Source organism: Podospora anserina, chromosome 5, assembly GCF_000226545.1.
Source record: "Podospora anserina S mat+ genomic DNA chromosome 5, supercontig 8".
Classification (NCBI taxonomy): Eukaryota; Fungi; Ascomycota; class Sordariomycetes; order Sordariales; family Podosporaceae; genus Podospora; species Podospora anserina.
In genome coordinates this window covers 30,678-51,447 of record NW_001914846.1, presented here as the reverse complement: position 1 = coordinate 51,447, position 20,770 = coordinate 30,678, and the positions used below count along the sequence as shown (strand labels likewise).

The following is a 20,770-nucleotide window of genomic DNA, read 5'->3' as shown; positions in this document are numbered from 1 at the left end:
CCTGGACCCGCGGGAACAGAGGGCTCGGAGGGTTCAGAGTAGTCGGTTACTGACTCTACGTAGGGGGCTGGGGTGCGAGGGCCGCGGGGTCGGAGGGGTGCCACGGGGGGTGCGGGGGGGCAGGTTGAGGTAGGGGACTGGTGGTGCTGGACGGTAATCCTGTGGAGGAGGGTAGGTCACCGGGCGGGACGAAGGGGCAGGGCGAGTAGGTCTTGGAAGCGCAGGGAGGGATTGAGGTCTAAGTCCTGGAGCTGGAGGCGAACGTCTCATTGTTGGAGGTGACCGTCTAATTGTTGGAGGCGAACGTCGATCGCCGTAAACAGGATCAGTTTTGCTAATAGGGACAGGACGTCTCGCAATCAGAGGAGGTCTGCCAGAAGGGAGAGGTGGTCTCCTATTGGAACCCTCAGCTCTGGCAGGGGAAGGAGCAGGTCTTGGACCCATAGGCAAGGCGTAAATATCAATTGCTGATGGTAGCATGCGGTGAGGCCCCCGCCGACGCGCCTTTGGCGTTGCCATCTCCCGGGAGGGTTGTAATCAACCGGTTGAGGTACCCTGGGGTTAACATGATATCTGCGTCTGGCCTCGCCTGGGTTCAGCCTATGATCCCAGCCATCTGGCTCCTGCCGGTCCTGTGGCACGCTATCACCTCTGAAGCTGCCAAAGACCCTCCTAATCGTGCTGAAGGGAGATAAAACCATTATAAATTATGTGTACCCGAACAGCCGGCGATGACCGTCTTTTGCAACTGAGGTCGTTAAAACATGTTCAGTGAAAGGAATTGTCTAGCCTTGGGCCGAGGGGCCCGTCAGTATCTTTCAAGTGCCAGCACAAAGACACTCGAGGTATGGTGAAAGGAAAACCATGTCCAAGAACAGCCACAAAAACACAATGTGTGGGCCCTCTGAACTTTCTGGGTCGGAAGCTCCTCAAACAATGCTGCCAGTTTGGGAATCTCTAGTAAGTGAGTCTTTGTTCAATCATGCCCGACAGCCACTTGGCGACAGCCACCAGAATTCACATATCGAGGTGGGGAGTTGAGGTAGTCGGTGTTAGTAGTCCACCTAGGTTCTTGTTTCATTATGCATTAGAGCAAGCTCTATGAAACTCGGAGGGCTCACTTAGGTACAATTATTCAACATTTCACCGTCAAATCCGTAACGATTAAAACTCAAGCCCAGTGTATTTGGTCAGAGACTAGCGAGATCAACTCCTGTTGCCAAGTCCCAGGAACACTCCGGTATCCCTAGTACCTATGTCGTGGATAACGAGCTGTAATCAGCAGACATCCCCACGAACAAGAACATTCCAATGGTCATCGTAGCTGCCGCGCCCCTTGGAATCGTGACCCCGGTTAGTCTTACACGCTTCGTTTACAGCTGATGCGCCATCAGCGATATCATTCCACGTGAGCTCCTTCTCGACGGTATCCTGTTCCTGATTAGCAGATATCAAAGGTAGGAATCTGGGCCATGGACAACATACATCATTGCACCAATAGATGGCCGAGTTCCAAGAACAGCTAACACGCCCGCAATTGTTTGGGCCTGGGCCGTTCTTCGGCTTGCCAGTGATACTACGCAGGTAGTTGATACCCCACACGATGGTAACCTTGCCTGCGTACTTGTAGTCCACGTTACAGTCGATGTCGTCCGGGTCGTCAAGGTTGGCCGTGGAGTCCAAGCTGGCACTATCGCCTGGGGGAGGAGTCACCCGGGCCTGGAAGGTGGCGTTCCAGCCGGGGTAGCTGGCGTCCATCTGGGCGATGGCATCCTGAATAGTGCCGGTCACTGTAACGGTGGCGCCAGTGGGGTCGTCGAGGTTGACGGGAAGGTCCCAGGAGATCGGGACTATGCCGTAGCCCGAGACGGAGCCCGGCTGTTCATCGAGGGAGGTGGGAGCGGTATGAACAGCCTGTAAGACATGTTAACTGGTGAACTGTATTCATATCGCCTAGAGAACTTACGCTGATCAGCGCCAGAAAACCGGCGAAGATGGTGGAAATGGTCAACATTGTGTCCGAGTGTTCAAGTTGTAGATTTGTGGCTGTTGGTTGTTGTTTGTCGATGGTAGTGTGGAAGTGCGCTTAAGTGCGGTAGTGGAAAAGAAAAAGGGCGAAGGAGGGTAGAAAGGCAAGTACATATACAGTTGAGGAGAGAGTTGACGAGTCGGTGGGAGTACTTCGGTCGGCCCCAGAACTCCACCACTGCTCTTCAGACGATGCCTTAGGCGGAGTTCATATGACCGGCACCCGATCTTTCCGGAGCAGATACGCCGCTTCGTTACCCCACTTGGAGCCACAAACCCCCTGATATGCCTTTGTTGACTGTTGTGCTGGTGCTCTTGATCTGGGTCTAATGACACCCACATTGCCCCAACGGTGAGCTCATGGTTCCCGCCGTATGGGGCAGGAGTACCGGGACTACGTAACAGGAGCAACCAGCGCTGCACGCCTGTGTGTTTACCGGGTATCTTGCTCTACAAGTGGGCCTTCAGTCCTACCAGTTGACTGTCCATTGCATCACTCTCAACAAGATATACACCTGCGAGGGAGTCATGTAACGGGGGAGACGGTTGCAATTGGTGGGTTGACAACTTCGAGATTCTTGTTATATGGTACTTTATATAGGGTCTCGCTGGCTACTTGGTGTGACCGCCATTGTGAGTGATATTTGACTATAGTGATGGTAATGTCAGTGGTGCATAAGGTATGGCGTAAGAGGGCCATGCACAAATATAGCTGGATGATGTACACGTGGCAATTGCCTTAGGGATAGCTTCAATAAGTAGGTAGGTATAATCGCCTTTCGATTCCTCGGGCTTCATATGCTATTTAACAGCTTTTCAATTTCTTACATGTTTCACTTGCCCGTAACTCAGTGTATTCGGTCACAGACCAACGAGATAAATTCCTGCTACAGTCCCTTATAGAGTCCTCCAACTATCCCTAATGTTGCCGACAACTTGCTGCATTTAACAGCTGTCGTTGTCATAACGAACAATCACGTTCCACTTGTCCTTGTAGAAAGCCTGACCCTTGACATACTGGGCATCCCGAGAGCACTTCTGGAGGATGTACAAAGTCCCATCGGCAATATCATTCCAGCCAACCTCCTTCTCCGTGTCGTTCTGTTTCATGGTCAGCAGCAGCCCCACGATTAATGACAAGATAAACTCACGTCGTTGCACCACCAAATAGCCGACTGCCAAGAGCAGGAAACACGACCGCACTCGCCAGGGCCGGGGCCGTTCTTGGCCGAGCCAGTCAGACCACGGAGGTATTCAATGCCGCGGAGAATAGAAAGCTGGCCAGCCTCCTTCCACTGGTCAAGCTTGCAAATGTAGGACTCAGGATCATCAAGAGCCGCAAGATCAAAGGCGCCGCTGTCAACGGTGGGGGGAGGGGGCAGGTGAGCCTGGAAAGTTTCGTTCCAGCCGGGGTAAGTGGCATCCATCTGGGCGATAGCCTCCTCGATGGTGCCGGTCACTTCGACGGTAGCGCCAGTAGGGTCGTCAGCCTTGACGGGGAGCTCCCAGGTAATGGGAACGGTGGCGTAGCTCGAAACATCGGGCTGGTCAGAGCGGATGGATGCGAACCCAGGGGCGCCGTGGGCAACCTGGGGTGGCTGTTAGCAACCTGGGGCTTTGAATCCTGGTTCAGTTATGATCAAAAACGTACACTGGCGAGAGCCAGGCCGCTGGCAATGAAAGCGGAGATGGAAAGCATTGTGATGGGTGAAGTTCTGAGTTGGTCTTGCGGCTGTCGTTGTGAATGGGAGACTGGAAGTTGTTGTCGAGGCTGGTTGTGAAAAAAGAAGAGATCGAAGGGAGACAGGTTGCAAAGTATATATACGTGAGAGAGTTGCTTGCACAGACCAAAGAGAGCATCTCGGGCGGCCGCTTATCTCCACCGTGTTGTTCCGTGTCCTTCTGCTGCGGTTCAGACGGTCCCATCGGTTGGGATCTTGTGATAATCGTCCGATATCTCGAGAGCAGGCATCCCGTTCCGTTAGCCGCTTAGGGAATTGATATACCACTTTTGTCCCTCCACTCGAGGCCACAACATTTTGATGTCTCTTTGACGGGCATCTTGATACTCTTGATCCGCGTCCTGTGACCTCCTTCCTCAACAGTCCCAAACCCACTTGCCCCCAATATTCAGCGCATGGTTTTCGGCTCAAGTGGCAGGAGCAATCGAAAAGATAGGTGCCTTGACATACAGTGGGGAAACAATTCCCGACCAGCCCCGCATATGGCTAAGTCGCTCCTGCCTGCTCTCACTTTGTTCTGCTAAGGGCCACTGTGGGGGTTGCGTCACCGAGTTTCTCAACGGGAAAGCGCAGTCAAGATCCAGACCACGGGAAGGAGTAGGTACCAGAATCCTAAATCACGATGTAAAAAGAAGAGGAAGACAGTTTAGACCTGACGACATGGAATTACCCCCCAAGGTTTTTATAATCCATCTACCACTGCAGTAAAAGGAAAAGTCCCCATTAGATAGCCCCAACCCCTCACAAAATTGCCTTGACGCTCTCCACGAAATCAACAACAGTCTTCTCCCAAGGAATATACCCCTCCCCCGTAACCCTCGCCACCTTGCTTCCATCGTAGACCCTCTCCTTCGGATACCCATACCCCTTCTCATACCCCTGCCCCGGCTCCCCCTTCTCAATCACCCCCTCCCTCTCAGGATACCTCTCCCTCAAGATATCCGCCACCGCCTGAGCGGGAACATGATACCCACTCAACAAAAACCTCTCCCCATCCACCTTTTCCGGGTTCTCCGCCCCAAACAAAATCACCCTCGCCACATCCCTCACATCCACATACGAGGGAAACGCCCCAGGTAACCCCGACTTAGCCAGCTCAGTGCCAGAGTAAACATCACTGATCAGCTTTGTCGTCCCGTGAATCTTGTCCCTTGACTCCGGCACAACAACGGGTGGGCCAGCGACATAGACGGGGTTGACAGCCGCGATTTTGAAGGCTGGTTTGTGCTCATCTCTAAACTTCCAGAGGGCCTTTTCAGCGGCGGTCTTGCTGGCAAAGTAGAGGATATACCCTGGAACTTCGTTGCCCAGCTCCCGGACAAGCCTCTCTGAGGACTCATTCCAGTTTGACTCGTCGTAGTGGGCGTTGGCGGACTCGGTGTCGATGATGGCAGCGACCGAACTCATGAGGGTGAAGGATTTGACGGTGGGTTCGGTGAGGGCTGACTCGAGGACTCTCTGAGTTCCCTCGACGGCGGCCTTGAGGACGGGTCCGGGGGCGGTGGAGGTGAGGAAGATGGGAGAGGCGAGGTGGGCGACGGTGGTGACGCCTTTGATGGCTTGGTCGAATGCTCCGGGGATGGTGATGTCGGGGACTTCGACGATCTCGAGGTTGGCAACTAGTTCGGCCGGGATGGCGGAGAGGAGGGGCTTGGTGGAGTGGAGGGAGCGGGCCGTGCCGCGGACACGGTAGCCGGCTTGGAGAAAGGTGAGGGCGGTGCGGGCGGCGATGAAGCCGTTTATGCCGGTGATGAGGGCGAGGCCTTTGGACATGGTGGTCTTGTTGGCGGGAATAGATGGACAGCTGGTTGATGATGACGATGTGGGCAGGATCATGGATATGAGCTTTGTTGTGCCTCAAGATAAACTGACTCTGAAAGTAGAAGATTCTCAATATTTAAGTCGCGGTCTCTGGTCTGAAAGATCCACAGTCCGCTTTGGCCAGGCGAGAAAATTAGTTTGTTGGGGCACGATGCCATTAATACCTAAGGTGGTCCCCATTGAAGGATTCTAGTGTCCAAAGGAAGTTCCAAATCGTCAAGCATTTCAAAGCAATGTCCTTGACAAATCTCATGGTTCGGCATTCGAACGCACCTCCCTTCCGAATGAATCTCGGCTGAGAGTTCATCGTGCCAAGTAGCCCTGAGGTGGTGAGGCTCGTTCCGGGATATGCAGGCCGGGATTCGCTGCCCGTCGGTGTTGGGTGCAGTGATTAGTGAACAAAGAACGGGAGGAGCTGTTGAGTAATCCTGCAGCTCTTAATAAGCAACCGCATTCTCCGCCATTATGCCTCGGGTGATAGTGGGGCTCTTGGTACCTTATCACCATTGGATTGTAGAATGCCTTGATTTATTATGGTAGATGAGGATGTACTTAGAATTTGTCTACCTTAGTCTGCGAGAACTGCAAAGTGATGACTCGTCTTCATGCATTAACCACTTTGCTGCCGAAATTCAAAGCTAACCAACTGGCTCTGACATCACATACACCATTTCTGCCCACCAGGTTTCCAAAGCCAAGTTGAAATTCACCCATCATCCGCCGCCCAACCCCATATATCCCTCAACCAAGGTTTCCAAAACCCCTCCACGCTCTCTTCAAACCTCCACCCATCCCACGTCCCATTCAACAGCCCCTAGGTTTCCTCATCCTGCTGCCTCCCCTCCCGGATCCAATACCTCCCCGCCAAGCTCCACATCGTCCAGCTGACCCCATACCTCTTTGTAAAACTCCTTCAAACAACCCAACAGCACGTCGCTCATCAACCCCCCATCCTGCCTTCTCCCAAACTCACTCAAAATAACAGGCGTCAACCTCTGCGCCGGCGCGCACCGCTCCTCCTCCACGCCTGCCGTCATCAAACTCCTTTTACTTGTTAGCGCAGACAAATCCTGCCCGTACTGCATTCCCCCCCAAGAATCAACAAATCCTCATTCGCAGCATGAATTACCCCAGCAGCAGCAGCAGTCATTTTCCCCACGAAGTTCACCCAGTTGTAACCTGAACCCCCCCTAGCCATCCCCCACGACTCCCGCAGTTCATTCCGCAAAGACATGCTAACGATATTAGTGTGATCCCCCGCCCATCGGGCTACGTAACCCAGCCCTCGCGTCCAGTTCTCAATATCAAAGTGCTCGTCCCCAAACCAGGCATTCCCGTCGGTCTGGGAGCAGCACCACCCCGCCTTTGAGACGTGCGCGTCGGGGTGGATGTACAGATTCTTTCGGGCGGCGACGCGGACAATGTCAGACCAGATCTTGAACAGTGTCGTGTTACGCGTCCAGATGGGATTATGGAGGAGAATCTGGGAGGTGATGAGGGCGCCGTTGTCTGGGTCGAGGGCAGAGATGAGAGTCTGGGGGAAGGGGGTGTCGGTAGAAGAGGTCGATCATTTCGATTGTGTAGGGCCTGTGACACCGTGACACAGTCAGTGATGGGAAGAATGCCAATGGGTCGGGGGAGAGGAGGGGGGGAAAAACAACATTCGAATAAAGTTGAAGCCTGCGGAGGCGATGCGGTCGAGGATGGAATCGGCAGAGGTGTATTCCAGGCCTTCGGGGATCATGGTCTCTCGGCTGAGGGGCCAGTTGAAGCCCGCCCATGTGATTACTTCGCCTCCGAGAGTTGACGATATCGCGACCTCGGGTGGAAAAGGGGCCGCAGGGCCAGGTGGAGGAGATGTTTTGCTGACGAGGGAGGATCATGTCGAGAGGATTGTCGCTCGCGGTAACGGTTATTGCGGCGAAGGCCAGGATCCAGAATAGAAGGTACGCCATGGTGTAGAATAGATGCATTGCTATGCGTGTCGGTATAGGATGCGTAGTCCCTGGTCAAAAATTGGAGGTCAAGTCAGGTTAACATTCCCGTCAATACCAATTCCTCCCCTCGACCGCTCCTTGGCTGTCTGTAACCCCCTCCTTTCTTGTAATAATGTTGGGCAACCAATCCTGTATAGTAATGTTAGTCTCGGCATGAGTTGTTGTGCAAAGTTGCAATTTGTGGGGATGAATAGAATTACCCGAGTGGTCATCCTTTGCATCCATGTTCGGCATTGGTGTCGCTCCCAGCCTGGGATACATAGGAGTCTGTCGCTGGCTACTCCGTCCTTCAAGGACGTACGTCTATGTACTGCCGTTACTTGGTCTGACGTTGCAGTGGCCTATGAGCAAGGTAGAACAACTGTAAGCACTACATACCCGACAACCGCGTTGGGGGCTCCGTTGAGATTCATCGACAGAACCGATGTTATGCGGTCCAATATAATGAACATTCATCCAGTAACCTCAACAACAGTCTCCCGCTCAGCTATTCAACACCATGTCAGCCATCCCGGACCGAAGAGCTCATAGATCTGCTCGGCACCCGTTCCAAGATCCGAAAGCGAGGTCGCATTTGGATGATCCACCTGGATGACCTTGCCAAGTCCAACGGCTCCAAACCAACCAACACCCCTGAATGTTGCAATTTCCCATGCAAAAGTCCATTAAAAAGAACCTACAAAAACAGTTGCCACCCCCATCGCGTATCACAGCCTCCACGTTCCCTTTCCACCAGCAGGCAGCCATCGTGCATTTCACTCTTTTACTTCCCACATCCGCACTTTGCCTCTCACGATCCAAAATACCGTGGCCCAACGCCAAAAGAAAACATCACAAAATGTTCACCTACACGCTCGTCTCAGCCCTCATCGGCGGCGCATCCCTCGCCCTCGCCTCCCCAGCTCCCGTCATAACCCCAGCACCAATCTACGAGCGCCAGAGCGAAAGCGCTCTCGAACTCAAGTGCCAGGCCCATTATGAGTCCATGATGGCAAGAGCCCCCGATCTCCCACGTGAACACCCAATCATCCAATGGATGAACCAGCCCGAGAACCTCAAGCTATTCACCGACTACACCGACATCAAAGCAATGTGCGCCGCCAGATGGGGCAAAAGCACTCTGGAACCGCCCTCTTCTCTCGCGTCCCAGTGGACCAGCTACATGTCCGAGGCTCAAATGTTTGCCATCTCCATGAAGGGCCCTGCGCACGAGCTGTCCGCCATGGGCTGCCCTTCCGTCATCGCCGCCGCTGGAGGACTGCTGGCCATTACTGAGGAGGTCTCGTGCAGCAGAGCGTACAAGGCGTATATGGATGCCGTGCCGTACCTTACCGCTACTGATGGTGACGATTTTGCTACCACCGGCCCGACTCGGACAAACGTTCTTGCGCCTTCAACCACGGCGCCCGGGTCAAGTGAGGAGACAGATGTCAGCGGGAATGACAGCGAGGATGAGGGCGCTGATGGGAACGGAAATGGTGGTAGTGAGGAGGGGAGCACCGAGACGACCAGCACATCCACTGCTGGTGGCCCAAGGGAGACTGGACATGTGGCTGTTGCTGCCGCCGCCGCTCTCGCCGTTGTCGGTGCCATGGCTGCGCTGTAAAGAGGATTGGTGATAACACCGGGTAGCTAAATGATAATGTGTATCAAGTTCAACGTCAGCATTCCAAGCCGCAAACCAAACCCGTTGCAGACCTATGTTCGGGATCGACTCCCGAATGCGAGTGCCCCCGACCTACCAGAATCATCGCCAAGCCTGAACCAATAACACCTTCCCAATGCTTCTTAAGCCCGAGTGTGCACCGCCACCATCGATGACATCGTTAGTGAGCTCCCCTCTCACATATCTAACATCCACATCTGACGCCAGCTCTCTCCAAGCTTTGTGAGGCTTCAACAAGCCCACCCAAGACGAACTGCGTACACGGGCAGAAAGAACTCCCTTAGCACACGTGATACCTTTACAGTTTGCTGTGGCTGGCCGCGAACCACGAAGTTTGTGGAGGCTCATTAGTGGATTCCAACCTCAAGATACGTTATTGGCTTTTCCCACAGATCAATTCCTCGAGTATAAGAACGTCTATTTCGTTGTATTCCTTTTTCCCATTTCCTTTCTTCTGCATGAGCAAAGCTCAAACACACCTGGATCACACCAAAGACACCCCAAAACAACAGAAAACATGCTCGCCTACACGCTCGTCTCCGCCCTCGCCAACCCGGCCCAAGCCCCAGCCATCACCGCGGCACCCATCTTCAACCGCCGCCAGAGCGAGAGCGCTCTCAAGTTGGAATGCCACGCTCAGCTTGCCTCCATACAGGCGCGAAAGCCAGAGCCCAGCGATAAACTTGAGGACTGGATGGCTACCGCGAACGAAGCCAAAAACGGCAACAGCTTGGGCGACGTGCTCAACATCTGCTACACCATTTATGGCAAAGAGATGCCGGATCCCCCTTCGTCCCTTCAGTCCGAGTGGTCCACCTATCGTTCGGCCCAGGCCAGTTACGCCAGTTCCATCGGGCCTGCTGTATCCAGCCTCAAGGCCAAATGCTCCAAAGACATGGCTTTTGACTTCTTGTTCGTTGCTATGAGCGACATGGACTCGTGCCACACGGCATTTGCTGCCATGTCGCTCCCCGATTCCGAGCTCCTCACCACCTCCCCAAGCCCATCTCGCACCGTCATTGTCGCGCCCACCACCACCATCGGCCCAAGCGAGGAGGCAGGTGCCGGCGGGAAGGATACCGAGTCGAAGGAGGGAAGCGCCCAGTCTACCGACACGTCTACTGCTGCTGGTGCCAGAGAGACAGGATACGTCGCTGTCGCTGTCGCTGCCGCTGCCGCTGCCGCGGTTGCCGCTATTGCCGGTGGCATGGTTGTGGTATAAAAAAGGGGATTGAACTTGGGTGGTGGATGACGTTGAAGACAGCCATTAACCAAATAAATGCCACAAAATAATGCATGATTTGACAACAGGCCGCGACCCGACGGTGATGCCGCCTTTCAACTGCCGAGCAAGATGAATGTTCGAAACTCGAATTTCCAAGCCAGGCTTACAAAAATTCAAGCAGGGTGGGCAAGAAGCCAAGTCAAGTCAAGCTTGGGGTCTGACTTGGCTTGACTTGGTCCGGCTTGCCGTTTATTTTACCTACACCTATACCAAGAGAATATACGGTAGCGTGTGACTTGCCCCACAAAACAACAGGCCAATATGTCAGCGATCAGCAGCCACATACGCAATATCAAAATCCACCGAATCCGAAGTCGCTTTGCTACCAATTTCTATGGCAGCGGTACCTCTCAATTCTCAAGGCAATGCGAACCCTCTCGCGCAACACCACGGCCATCGACCACACCCACCACCACCACGATGGAAATTAAATGCTCTTATCAACCACAACGATATTCACACGTCACCCACAGCCGAGCGCTTCTACCGGCTTCAATTGGCAAGGCAACAACGGCCACACTAACACCTGAACGCTCACAAGGCCCCAGAGCTCCCGCGTGAGCACGGTGTAGCCATATATATCCCTAACCCTCTTCAATTCTCACTGACTAACTGACTGGCCACAGATTCGAATACGTGCCGTGCGCGAAGACGCCCATATGTCCTACGCGGCTATACGCGAAGCCACTGGCGCGTCGGATAAACAGATTCAATATGCTCTCACTACACCGTTGACCCCGCGAACCAACCGTCGTGGCCGGAAGCCCTCGCGGTTTACCGACGAAGAGAAGGACCGTATTGCTCGCCCTCTCAATGACGACCCGCTCGCAAGCTTAGTTGGCTAGATTTAAAGCTGTATTTAGAAGGATCTGAACACTGGAAGGATGTGGTCTTCATCACAGCCATGAGAGCAGCCGGCTATAGTCGTCAGGTCCCACCGCGGAGGATCAAGCTCACCGCCCAATACCGGGCCGAACGGCTGGCCTTTGTCCGCGAGCAATTGGCACTTCGGCCTCGCCCGGAAGACTGGGAGCACGTGGCCTTTAGTGACGAGGCCTGGGCTACTAATGACCCGATGTAAAAAAGGTGGCTTACTTTACACGATTTGAAGGTATCAAGGCCTGGGCTACTATACGGCAAAAGCCTTACGGTTGGATGTTTTGGGGTATAATATGTGGGTGTGAAAAGACAGCCTCTTTTGTGTGGGAAAAGGAATATGGTGGGATTAATAGCGAGAAGTATTGGAGGTATATTTTCTCTATTATCTACGGTTTTATTATGAAGAAAAAGGTATAGGGTACTTCTGTGGTTTTTTAACAGGATGATGCCTCTCCTCACTCTTCTATGGCAACCAGGGCTACATCAGAAGGCTAGGTATTGAACTATGACTTGGCCGGCAAAAAACCCTGATTTGAACCCTGTTGAAAATGTGTGGTTTTGGATGAAAGATTGGATCGAAATGCGGTAAAATATCTAAAGCCTTAGCCCCAGGGCCTTACGTAGGGCAATTATAGAAACCTGGGAGGCAGTGCCTTCTGAATGGATTCGTTCACTTGTTTATAGTAAGCCCCGGAGGCTTCAAAGGGTGATTGAGGCAAATGGGGCACTCATTCGCTGTTAGTATAGGTACTTGAAATTGTATGGGAAATTCGCCTGTTTGGTAGTACTGTGACTTGGAAAAGAATAGATTAAATGTCTGCATTATTTTCCCTATCAGGTTAGTAAGTACCACGCTACCATTTAAAAGCTTGGGACAGGTGTAGAAGCCACAACTTGGCTTACTTGTAAGCCGCACTTGATAAGCCGCTAAGCCCCCGGCCGGAGCCCGGAAGGGTGTTTTTCCGACCAGTCTTCCGGCCCGGTCAAGGACTCCCGGTCTTCCGGGACACCCTCCCGGCCAGAATCCCGGCCTTGGCAGCTTGGTCAAGCCCTCAAGCCAAGCCGGTGGGAGGGCTTGACTTGGCTTGGTCAAAAATAAGCCTTACTTGACTTACTTATTTGACTTGGCTTGCATGTCAAGTAAGTAATTACTTGGCTTATTGCCCACCCTGTATTCAAGACTAATGATGGACGTAGCGGATGTTCTAGCTGACAAAACAGGCCCTGGTAGCCAAGATCTGGCGCCAGTGGCCGAACGGCAACATGAAGAACTTGACAGTGACGAAAAGGATATTGCTGTTGTGTAGTCAGTTTCCCCGCCCACGAAAAGCTCAGAGGAACAATCCAGACCTCGAAGACTTCAAACTGGTAAAGTTGCCGCGCCACCATGGCATCACCGTGAAGTTGGACATATGCGGACCGCAAGTCCTCGGAAACAGGTGACCGGACAGTTATCAAGATTGCCGTGAACGTGACCGTAGCCTCTTTTCCGTCCGACGATAGTTGCCAGGTCACGGACAAGAGAATCAAAGCTGCTTCGTGTTCTGTCTAGCTGAAATTCTGGCCATGGCTTTGATTAGAGATTGAGCACTACCAGAAGCCTGTGGTCTCTGATGGGTGAAACATGATTCAGGAGCTCGCTAGTGGTACAAACCACCCTAGGGTCCCAATTCTGCCTGCTACTTCTTTATGTTTTAGTCGGCTGCTTAATCGATGGTTTTGTCGGGCGGGTATGGAGTATACGTGATGGGGGTTTGGGCAAGTAGGTGACTGTATGTCGGCTGAAATATAGTTGGGCTACGCCATGAGAATTTGAGAGGGGAGGTTGGGTAGGGCTCAGGCACGCTGTAGAAGGCTGATGAATGATGTCTGTCTTAGGTAGCGGAGGATGGGGTTTAAGACGATAAGAAGCTGCAATGCTCGGCCATTAGGAATCGGGCCGGTTTTAGTAGCCCTTTGGGAGGCTTCCTGAGAAGAAGTTTGTGTAGACTTTAGACGATTGGAGCGGGAGCGGGAGCCAGATCAAATAGAGACCGCCGAAGATGGATGCCAAGGTTCGAGCCATTGAACCGACATAGTGTCATGGTCGGTTTCAGTGAGGGCACTCAACTCTTCCAAGTATCTCTGTAACACAAAGTCAGTTGGACTCAGGCAGTCAGCTGGAAGCCGGGCCTGTAGCTTCGCTATCTCCTCCAGAATGAGAGCAGTGTCTTCCTTGATGGCCGATGTGTCTTGGTGAATTTCTCTTGTCTCAATCATCGTCTCTCTAGCGAGGTGCCTTGACTCGGTAAGCATGTGTCAGTAGGGCTTGAACATGGTTATGCATACAGTGCTAGCATGTCGAGGCCTAAATCAAGTACCGATTTGTGGGCTTCGATGCTCCTCCGTAGCTTTGACATGTCGTCTTGACTCGACAACGTCCACGAGACACTCCTGCCACGAGTATCAGATTTGTACTTTTCCAGAAAGTCTTCGATATCTCCAACGACATGTTGACAGTTGGCAACGATGCCGCAGATGTGCCAGGTGAGGGCCTCGGGAAACTCGATATTCTCGTTTTCGTCGTCTTCAATATGAAGCGCGAGGACAAGTTTCGATGAGCTGAGTTCTCGAGATATGGCGTCCAGATCGGTCCGTGTTTGTCGGACCTATTTGACAAAAGAGTATATGGTCTTGGAGACATTGACAATTGTTGTGATCAAGGCGAGGCCGCCTCCGCCAATGGCAAGGGGGTCCATCGTTTCATGAGTAGAAAGACCATCTCGACGGGGAGTTAATTGAGAGAGGTGTCGTGAGATGGCGGGGTCTGGCGAGCCTCATCGTCAATAGTCTTGTTGAACGCACCAATGGGAAGGTAGACGCGCGCCGTGGCGTTGAGTTGAACCAGATGCGTAAATATGGTAGACGTGCCAGTAGATGATCCAATCTAATGGCTGGACCAGAAAGGAAGTTGGTCGCGCGATGTGACTGTTGTGTATGTGATAGTGGGCTAGCAGAAGTTGGCCGGGAACACTAACAGCGGGTCTTTTGTCATTGCATCATCGCTCACCTCGGTCGAGATGCCCCGCAATCGGCATCGTTGCCCAGGGCTGCTTGGCGCAGCAGGGACAGCCGCCAAAACTTTGGTGACTAACAAACACCTACCGCATCTCTGGAACAAACCATCGCAACCCCGTTCAGGTCCTCGAAATGTCATCAGCACCGGCCAAAGACAATAGCAACCACCCGGCGGTCAAGGGGCCAAGTGCCCTTCGGTCCATCATTGCCGGCTCAACTGCGGGCGCTGTCGAAATTGGTATGTGATCTCTTCCGATGAAGTCAACTGCCGCTAACCCGGGCTTCCTTGTCTCCAGCCATTACCTACCCAGCCGAGTGTATGTGAAACCCCCTACGACGACCGATTGATATCCTCGACGAGGCTCTAACACAATGCGACAGTCGCAAAGACCAGGACACAGCTCAACCGCAGGTTAGCAGAGGGCAAGAAGCTGCCATGGCCGCCTTTCGGTGCTCAGTGGTATGCCGGGTGCACCACGCTGATTATCGGCAACTCGGCTAAGGCGGGCATTCGTGTGTTCTACCTTGAGGAGGATTGAGGGGTGAAATAGGGCGCTGACAGATTGGGCGCATAGGATTCGTTGCCTTTGACCAGTACAAGAAGATGCTGGCTGACGCCGACGGCAATGTCTCCGGTCCTCGGACCGTGATTGCGGGTTTCGGCGCCGGTGTGACCGAGTCTCTGCTCGCTGTCACACCGACAGAAAGTATCAAGACCACCCTGTGGGTTTTCTGTCCTGTGCCATATTCCTGCTACCCGTGCTAACCCCGGTCCCCAGCATCGATGACCGCAAGTCCGCCAAACCTCGCCTCCGCGGGTTCCTCCACGCCGTTCCAATCATTGCCCGCGAACGTGGTATCCGCGGTTTCTTCCAGGGTTTCGTGCCCACCACCGCCCGTCAAGCGGCGAATAGTGCTACTCGCTTCGGTTCCTACACTGCTTTGAAGCAGCTCGCCGAGAGCTACACAGCGCCGGGAGAGAAGCTCGGCGGTGTGGCTACCTTCGCCATGGGTGGTATCGCAGGGTTGATCACCGTCTATGTGACCCAGCCTCTTGATACCATCAAGACGCGTATGCAAAGTATCGAGGCCAAGCAACTCTACGGCAACTCGTTCCGGTGCGCGAGCATCATCTTCAAGCAAGAGGGCGTGTTGACTTTCTGGAGCGGCGCGCTGCCACGATTGGCGAGGTTGATTATGAGCGGTGGTATTGTGTTTACCATGTACGAAAAGAGCATGGACCTGTTTAACAAGCTAGACCCAGAGGGCAGGTATCTATAAACAAGGGATTGGGGGAGGTTGTGTCTTTACAGGGCGTTCTGGATGGTTGTCTTGCTCTTTCTTATACCCCATTATGCATGGGTAGACAAAAAGGGGGGGGGTTATGTACATTGGAATACAAAATATGGGATTATGACCGTGTATCCCTTTTCTTTTCCCCAGACTCCAAACGCCGCGTCATGCAGAAATATCATATGGTACAGTCGTGTACATGGATGGCCGTTACTATCGAGGCATCATTCCAGGCGGAACATACCCTGGACCCTCTTGGCGACCCTCTGGAAATAAGAACGTGTGGGTGCCTCATTGAGCTCTTTCAGGATGTCGCTGTAGTAGTTGGGGTTGAACTTGGGTTTGAGGAAGGATTCTGGAACACGATACTGAGAGCGTTCCTGGGTCAGCAACGAAGATTGCCTTGTAGGTAGCGCCGGTCTGCACCCACCTTGTTCTTGTAACGATTCTCGGTGAGGGAGAAGAGCGCATTGGTTTGCCTGAGGTCTGCCTGCTCTTGGCTCAATCCCTTGATCAGGGTTGGCGCAAGAGGACCTTTGGTGAGCCGCTTGGCAAGGGCATCTTGAAGCTGGCAGCCGGGACGGAGGGGATCTTTGGGCCAGCGCTGCAGGGCAGTCTGGAATAACCTGGCTGTGCTCTGGAGGGAGGTTAGTCTCTGTTGGAGATGATTTTGAATTAAATGGGCTACCAGAAGCAGCTACATACGTGCTTGGGAACAGCAGACATGTTGGCGACGGTCTCGGAGCTGGGATGCGGCCTTCAAAAATGTCGACGTCAATCTGGGGAATTTCTCCAGCTTCAAGCTGCCACCAGCCACAGGACCCCAGATTCTGGGTGCGCGTAAGCCACAGTCCAATCTGCCAAGTAGGCATCGCCCATGTTAAGGGGTGTGGCACCAAGGCCGAAAAAGGGAACATGTGGAGTCAGGAGGCAGCCGCTTGGCACAACGCAACGCGCTCTTGGTCAGCCGGGCCGGGCGCTATTCCACAGCACTGTCGCACTGCTGCACCCTCTCCAACCAACCTGATTCCTCATCAAATCAACGACTCCCTGACGGAGCCACGCGCGCTCTTTTCTTTGCTTCTCTCTCTCTGCCTACCGTTTTTCCTTCAAACCTTGTTCGCCTTTTGTGTTCAAATCACTTCCTTACCTCGCCGTTTCCACACGTCTTTTTCCACTACCGACCTTTTACCTCCGATCGACGAACCCTTCCAACTTTCTGCGACACTCGTTCTGTTTCCTAGCACATCTCTGACATCAAAGAGGGGGGCGATCCCATCACCTCTCAACAAAGATTAACCACAACCACATCGACTTACGACGCCCACCATGACGAGTCGGTACGAGCGGGTATGTTTGTTTCCAACGGTGGATGTTTCTGATGTCTCTGGCAACATGGAGGACTAACCTTTTGCACAGGTGAACACCCGCGACGAAGAAGATCACCACACACCTGTCTCCAATGCGCCAAGGCCGACATATCCTATCCCAAACTCGCCACCACCATCTTTTCACTCGAGAGCATCGTCGATAATCGGCAGAGACAACGGGAACCGCCAAAACCAGGATCTTGACGACGCATTTGGAAGCGACGATGAGGATGCCTGGGATGACGAGCCGGATGATCGGCAGAGGCTGGTGCACGACAATACAACACCAAGTGCGAGCGACGCAGCCTCAATAACACCAGTGACGATGGCGACGACGGCACAGACGAGTGCACAGGCTTCGCAACCGTCGAGGCCAGTTGGGCAGGCACCGACAACGACGAGGGTGTACGGCGGCGGAATCCAGTCGGATGGCGTCTTTTCGAACTTGGCGGCCAAGCCAGAGAGGGGAGAACCAGAGAAGGAAGAACTTCCACCTGTATGTTCCCGGTGGCTACGCGAGGATGATGGTAGACAGTGGTACTGACCTTGAGACAGTCCTACGAACAGGCAGCAGCTGATTCTGCGCCCCCTTACTGGGAAACGACAGTCCTCGCCCCAGGGCTGGGCGGCTTTGACGACGTGTTTATCGACGGAATGCCGGTCGGTTCGATCTTCAGCTTCTTGTGGAACGGATTCATCTCGATGACCCTTCTCGTCGGTTTCCTGCTCTGCTACCTTCTACACACCACTCACGCGGCCAAAAACGGAGCGAAGGCCGGCTTGGGCATCCAACTCATTCAGTACGGCTTCATGATGCAGAGCGCACCACCATCTGGAGGCAGGTATGATGATGACCCGACTGCTGATAGCGGATTCATCAACCCTGTGGACCCGAACGCGCATGACTTTGACCCCGATAATGTGCAAGATCAGAACGGCGGTGGTGTAGACGATTTTACAGGCGCCGATTGGGTGTCGTACCTCATGATGATTATCGGTTGGTTTGTTCTCATTCGGGCTGTCAGCGACTATCTGAAGGCGAGGAGACATGAGCAGCTTGTGCTTCAGAGCCCTGACCGGGGTCTCGGTATTCCTGTTATTGCCACGGGCGAGCGTCCCGACACCGTTGTGTAGTCTTTTTTTCCCCTTGTTTTATACCACTCATCATTACTGCCTCTGGGTTTCGTTTGTAATATCTGCATTCTCAAGCTGGCATTATGGGCATTTTATTGACCCCAGCACAACAAGAACACGGCGCTTGCATTTCAGTGACTTTGTACGGCGCCGGGTTTAGCTACAGACAGACTCGACAGTGAAACATTTCTAAATATACCGAGTACATGTTATGCTCAAGATGTTGTTTACACTCGTGACGAGCCCCCTCCTGCATTGCAGCCGCGGCGGGATGTCGAGGGCGGGGTGAATGCGGGGCTGCTCATGACCACCGTGGTTGGATGTATTACCATTACATCACATGTCGTCAACTGACCATCAGCTTTGTTGTGTTTGCGTGAGATTTCTGCAGCCGACAGTATCGTTTGTTTTTTTCATTTCCGTTTCTCTCATCTCCATAAATATTTCTAGGATTCCCTAGAACAGTCCGCCTCATCATCCACCACGCTCTCAAATCCAACCTGTAAGTGCCATCCGCTGACCAACATCATCACCCACTCCTAACATCTTTTTGCAGAATCAAACTCCCACAACTTCAAAAAGCTCAGCTGCCGTGGCCACCCTACGCAAAGCCCTCCTCACGTCCCGCCTCGCGCTCCTCTCCTCCCTCCCGCCCTTTGGGTCAGCACTCTTGATCTACGAGTACCAGTCCCGTCACCCGCCGCACTTCCAACCCTACTCGTCTTTCACGCCCACCAAATTCGACACCATGGCCTGGCGCAGCTCGGGCACCTCCAACAGCGAGCTGGTCGAGAACCTCTGGCGCAACGAGATGATCACCCACCCCGAGGTGAAATCCGCTTTTTTAAAAGTCGACCGCGCGCATTATGCTCCCAGGTCCCCATATGAAGACTGTCCTCAGCCTATAGGGCACCACGCTACTATTTCAGCGCCGCACATGCACGCCTCTGCGGTGGAGCACTTGCTGCAGTTTATAATGCCGGGCGAGGAGAGGCCGGCGCCGAGGGTGCTAGATATAGGGAGCGGATCGGGGTATTTGACTCATGTGCTTGCCGAGCTGGTGGGGGAGAGGGGGAGGGTGGTGGGGGTGGAGCATATTGAGCCGTTGAAGGAGCTGGGGGAGAGGAATATGAAGAAGTCGAGGGAGGGGAGGGAGTTGATTGAGGGGGGGAGGGTTAGGTTTAGGGTTGGGGATGGGAGGAAGGGGTGGAGGGATGAGGAGGAACAGGGGAGGAAGAGTTGGGATGCGATTCATGTGGGGGCGGCGGCGGTGAAGGTGCATGAGGAGTTGCTGGAGCAGTTGGCTAGCCCGGGGAGGATGTTTATTCCTGTGGATGATGAGGATGATCCGCAGGGGTGGGGACAGCATATTTGGTGTGTGGATAAGGATGAGAAGGGGGAGGTGAAAAAGAGGAAGTTGTTTGGGGTTAGGTATGTGCCATTGACGGATGCACCGAAGGCTTGAGAGGTGACGTAAATTAGGAGATGCTTTGTTCAATAGCTTGAAGGTGTTTAGCACTTCGGTTCACTCTTCACGCATCTTTGTGCTGAAGTTGAAAGTAGGTATGATATGCCCTACTAGAATATGTGTCACCGGATGTATTTCAGGCAAGTTAAAGGAAGTCGTGGGTCGTATATTGTCACAATCGGAAGTGTAAAATCAAGGCACGATTTAAGTGCTTCTTTCTATGCTTTGATTTCTTAATGCCCTGTGTGAGGTTTCATATGTCTTGCAAAAGAGCTATCAACTGGTCAAGGCAAGTGACAACTCCACTAGGTTGTCTCTAAGTCTAGATTTAGTTGTCCAAAACATGAACTGTGGTGCAGGACAGCTTCGAACAATGTATCATCAATTGGAGTATCGGATAGAAAGAATGTTTGCCCACATCCGCCAATGTTGTCGTGGCAAAAGGGGAAAAATCGATGGCACTACCAGTCATCCTCCTCCAACTTGAACATGGGGAGCGGATTTGTTTGTGGAGGGGACATAGGCGTGGGCTCATCTTCCAGGTCTTGCTTGATCCTGATTGAACTCAGGGCCACGGGCTCATCGTCTGGGTCGGGCTTGATTCTGGGTGAACGTATGACCGGGGATTGATCCTCTTCGTCCTCGGGGTCTGGCTTGATTCTGAGTGAATGCAGTGCCAGTGGTTCGTCCTCTGGATATGGCTTGAGTCTGGCTGAAGCCATGGTCAGTGGTTTGACCCTCGCTGATCGCATGATCATGGGCTCATCCTCCGAGTCCAGCTCGATCACATCTTGCCCATCTCCATTCCACTGAACAGACCGACCAGCCGCCACTCCCTCCTCCACCTTCACCCTCTTATTCCCCCCACTCCCCATCTCCTCTTTAACCTTCCTCTTCTTCTCCTTCTTCACGGTAGCTTTCACAACCGGCTTCTCCTCCCTTTTCACCCTGTTATTCCCCCTCCCCTTCTTTTGCGCCCCTTCCCCTCCCCAAAACGGCAACATCTCCTGTCTCCATCTGCAATGTATCC

At 53.3% G+C, this 20,770-nt stretch overlaps 10 protein-coding genes across 10 annotated transcripts; 5 read left to right on the top strand and 5 right to left on the bottom strand.

The window, feature by feature from the left end:
* Positions 1–1,278: 1,278 nt before the first annotated feature.
* Positions 1,279–2,014, bottom strand: PODANS_5_6440 (uncharacterized protein; the record flags this gene model as incomplete). The annotated part of the gene is made up of 3 exons (XM_001905113.1): positions 1,279–1,431; positions 1,486–1,914; positions 1,967–2,014. The coding sequence occupies 3 exons, from the start codon at positions 2,012–2,014 to the stop codon at positions 1,279–1,281; spliced, it is 630 nt and encodes a 209-aa protein (XP_001905148.1).
* A 959-nt stretch (positions 2,015–2,973) lies between these two features.
* On the bottom strand, positions 2,974–3,727 carry PODANS_5_6430 (uncharacterized protein; the record flags this gene model as incomplete). The annotated part of the gene is made up of 3 exons (XM_001905112.1): positions 2,974–3,129; positions 3,180–3,617; positions 3,680–3,727. The coding sequence occupies 3 exons, from the start codon at positions 3,725–3,727 to the stop codon at positions 2,974–2,976; spliced, it is 642 nt and encodes a 213-aa protein (XP_001905147.1).
* A 784-nt stretch (positions 3,728–4,511) lies between these two features.
* On the bottom strand, positions 4,512–5,606 carry PODANS_5_6420 (uncharacterized protein; the record flags this gene model as incomplete). The annotated part of the gene is made up of 1 exon (XM_001905111.1): positions 4,512–5,606. The coding sequence occupies one exon, from the start codon at positions 5,604–5,606 to the stop codon at positions 4,512–4,514; it is 1,095 nt and encodes a 364-aa protein (XP_001905146.1).
* Positions 5,607–6,645: 1,039 nt separating this feature from the next.
* Positions 6,646–7,564, bottom strand: PODANS_5_6410 (uncharacterized protein; the record flags this gene model as incomplete). The annotated part of the gene is made up of 2 exons (XM_001905110.1): positions 6,646–7,125; positions 7,250–7,564. The coding sequence occupies 2 exons, from the start codon at positions 7,562–7,564 to the stop codon at positions 6,646–6,648; spliced, it is 795 nt and encodes a 264-aa protein (XP_001905145.1).
* A 676-nt stretch (positions 7,565–8,240) lies between these two features.
* PODANS_5_6407 (uncharacterized protein) lies at positions 8,241–9,194 on the top strand (the record flags this gene model as incomplete). The annotated part of the gene is made up of 1 exon (XM_001905109.1): positions 8,241–9,194. One exon carries the CDS (start codon positions 8,241–8,243, stop codon positions 9,192–9,194), a length of 954 nt encoding a protein of 317 aa, XP_001905144.1.
* Positions 9,195–9,771: 577 nt separating this feature from the next.
* Positions 9,772–10,476, top strand: PODANS_5_6405 (uncharacterized protein; the record flags this gene model as incomplete). Its single annotated transcript, XM_001905108.1, has 1 exon — positions 9,772–10,476. The coding sequence occupies one exon, from the start codon at positions 9,772–9,774 to the stop codon at positions 10,474–10,476; it is 705 nt and encodes a 234-aa protein (XP_001905143.1).
* A 4,131-nt stretch (positions 10,477–14,607) lies between these two features.
* On the top strand, positions 14,608–15,756 carry PODANS_5_6400 (uncharacterized protein; the record flags this gene model as incomplete). Its single annotated transcript, XM_001905107.1, has 4 exons — positions 14,608–14,713; positions 14,857–14,990; positions 15,071–15,198; positions 15,255–15,756. The coding sequence occupies 4 exons, from the start codon at positions 14,608–14,610 to the stop codon at positions 15,754–15,756; spliced, it is 870 nt and encodes a 289-aa protein (XP_001905142.1).
* A 236-nt stretch (positions 15,757–15,992) lies between these two features.
* Positions 15,993–16,465, bottom strand: PODANS_5_6390 (uncharacterized protein; the record flags this gene model as incomplete). Its single annotated transcript, XM_001905106.1, has 2 exons — positions 15,993–16,148; positions 16,199–16,465. Coding segments are annotated over 2 exons (423 nt in total), but the record flags the coding sequence as incomplete, so codon positions are not given.
* Positions 16,466–17,097: 632 nt separating this feature from the next.
* On the top strand, positions 17,098–18,272 carry PODANS_5_6380 (uncharacterized protein; the record flags this gene model as incomplete). The annotated part of the gene is made up of 3 exons (XM_001905105.1): positions 17,098–17,118; positions 17,188–17,634; positions 17,694–18,272. 3 exons carry the CDS (start codon positions 17,098–17,100, stop codon positions 18,270–18,272), a joined length of 1,047 nt encoding a protein of 348 aa, XP_001905140.1.
* A 748-nt stretch (positions 18,273–19,020) lies between these two features.
* Positions 19,021–19,737, top strand: PODANS_5_6370 (uncharacterized protein; the record flags this gene model as incomplete). The annotated part of the gene is made up of 1 exon (XM_001905104.1): positions 19,021–19,737. One exon carries the CDS (start codon positions 19,021–19,023, stop codon positions 19,735–19,737), a length of 717 nt encoding a protein of 238 aa, XP_001905139.1.
* Positions 19,738–20,770: the final 1,033 nt, after the last annotated feature.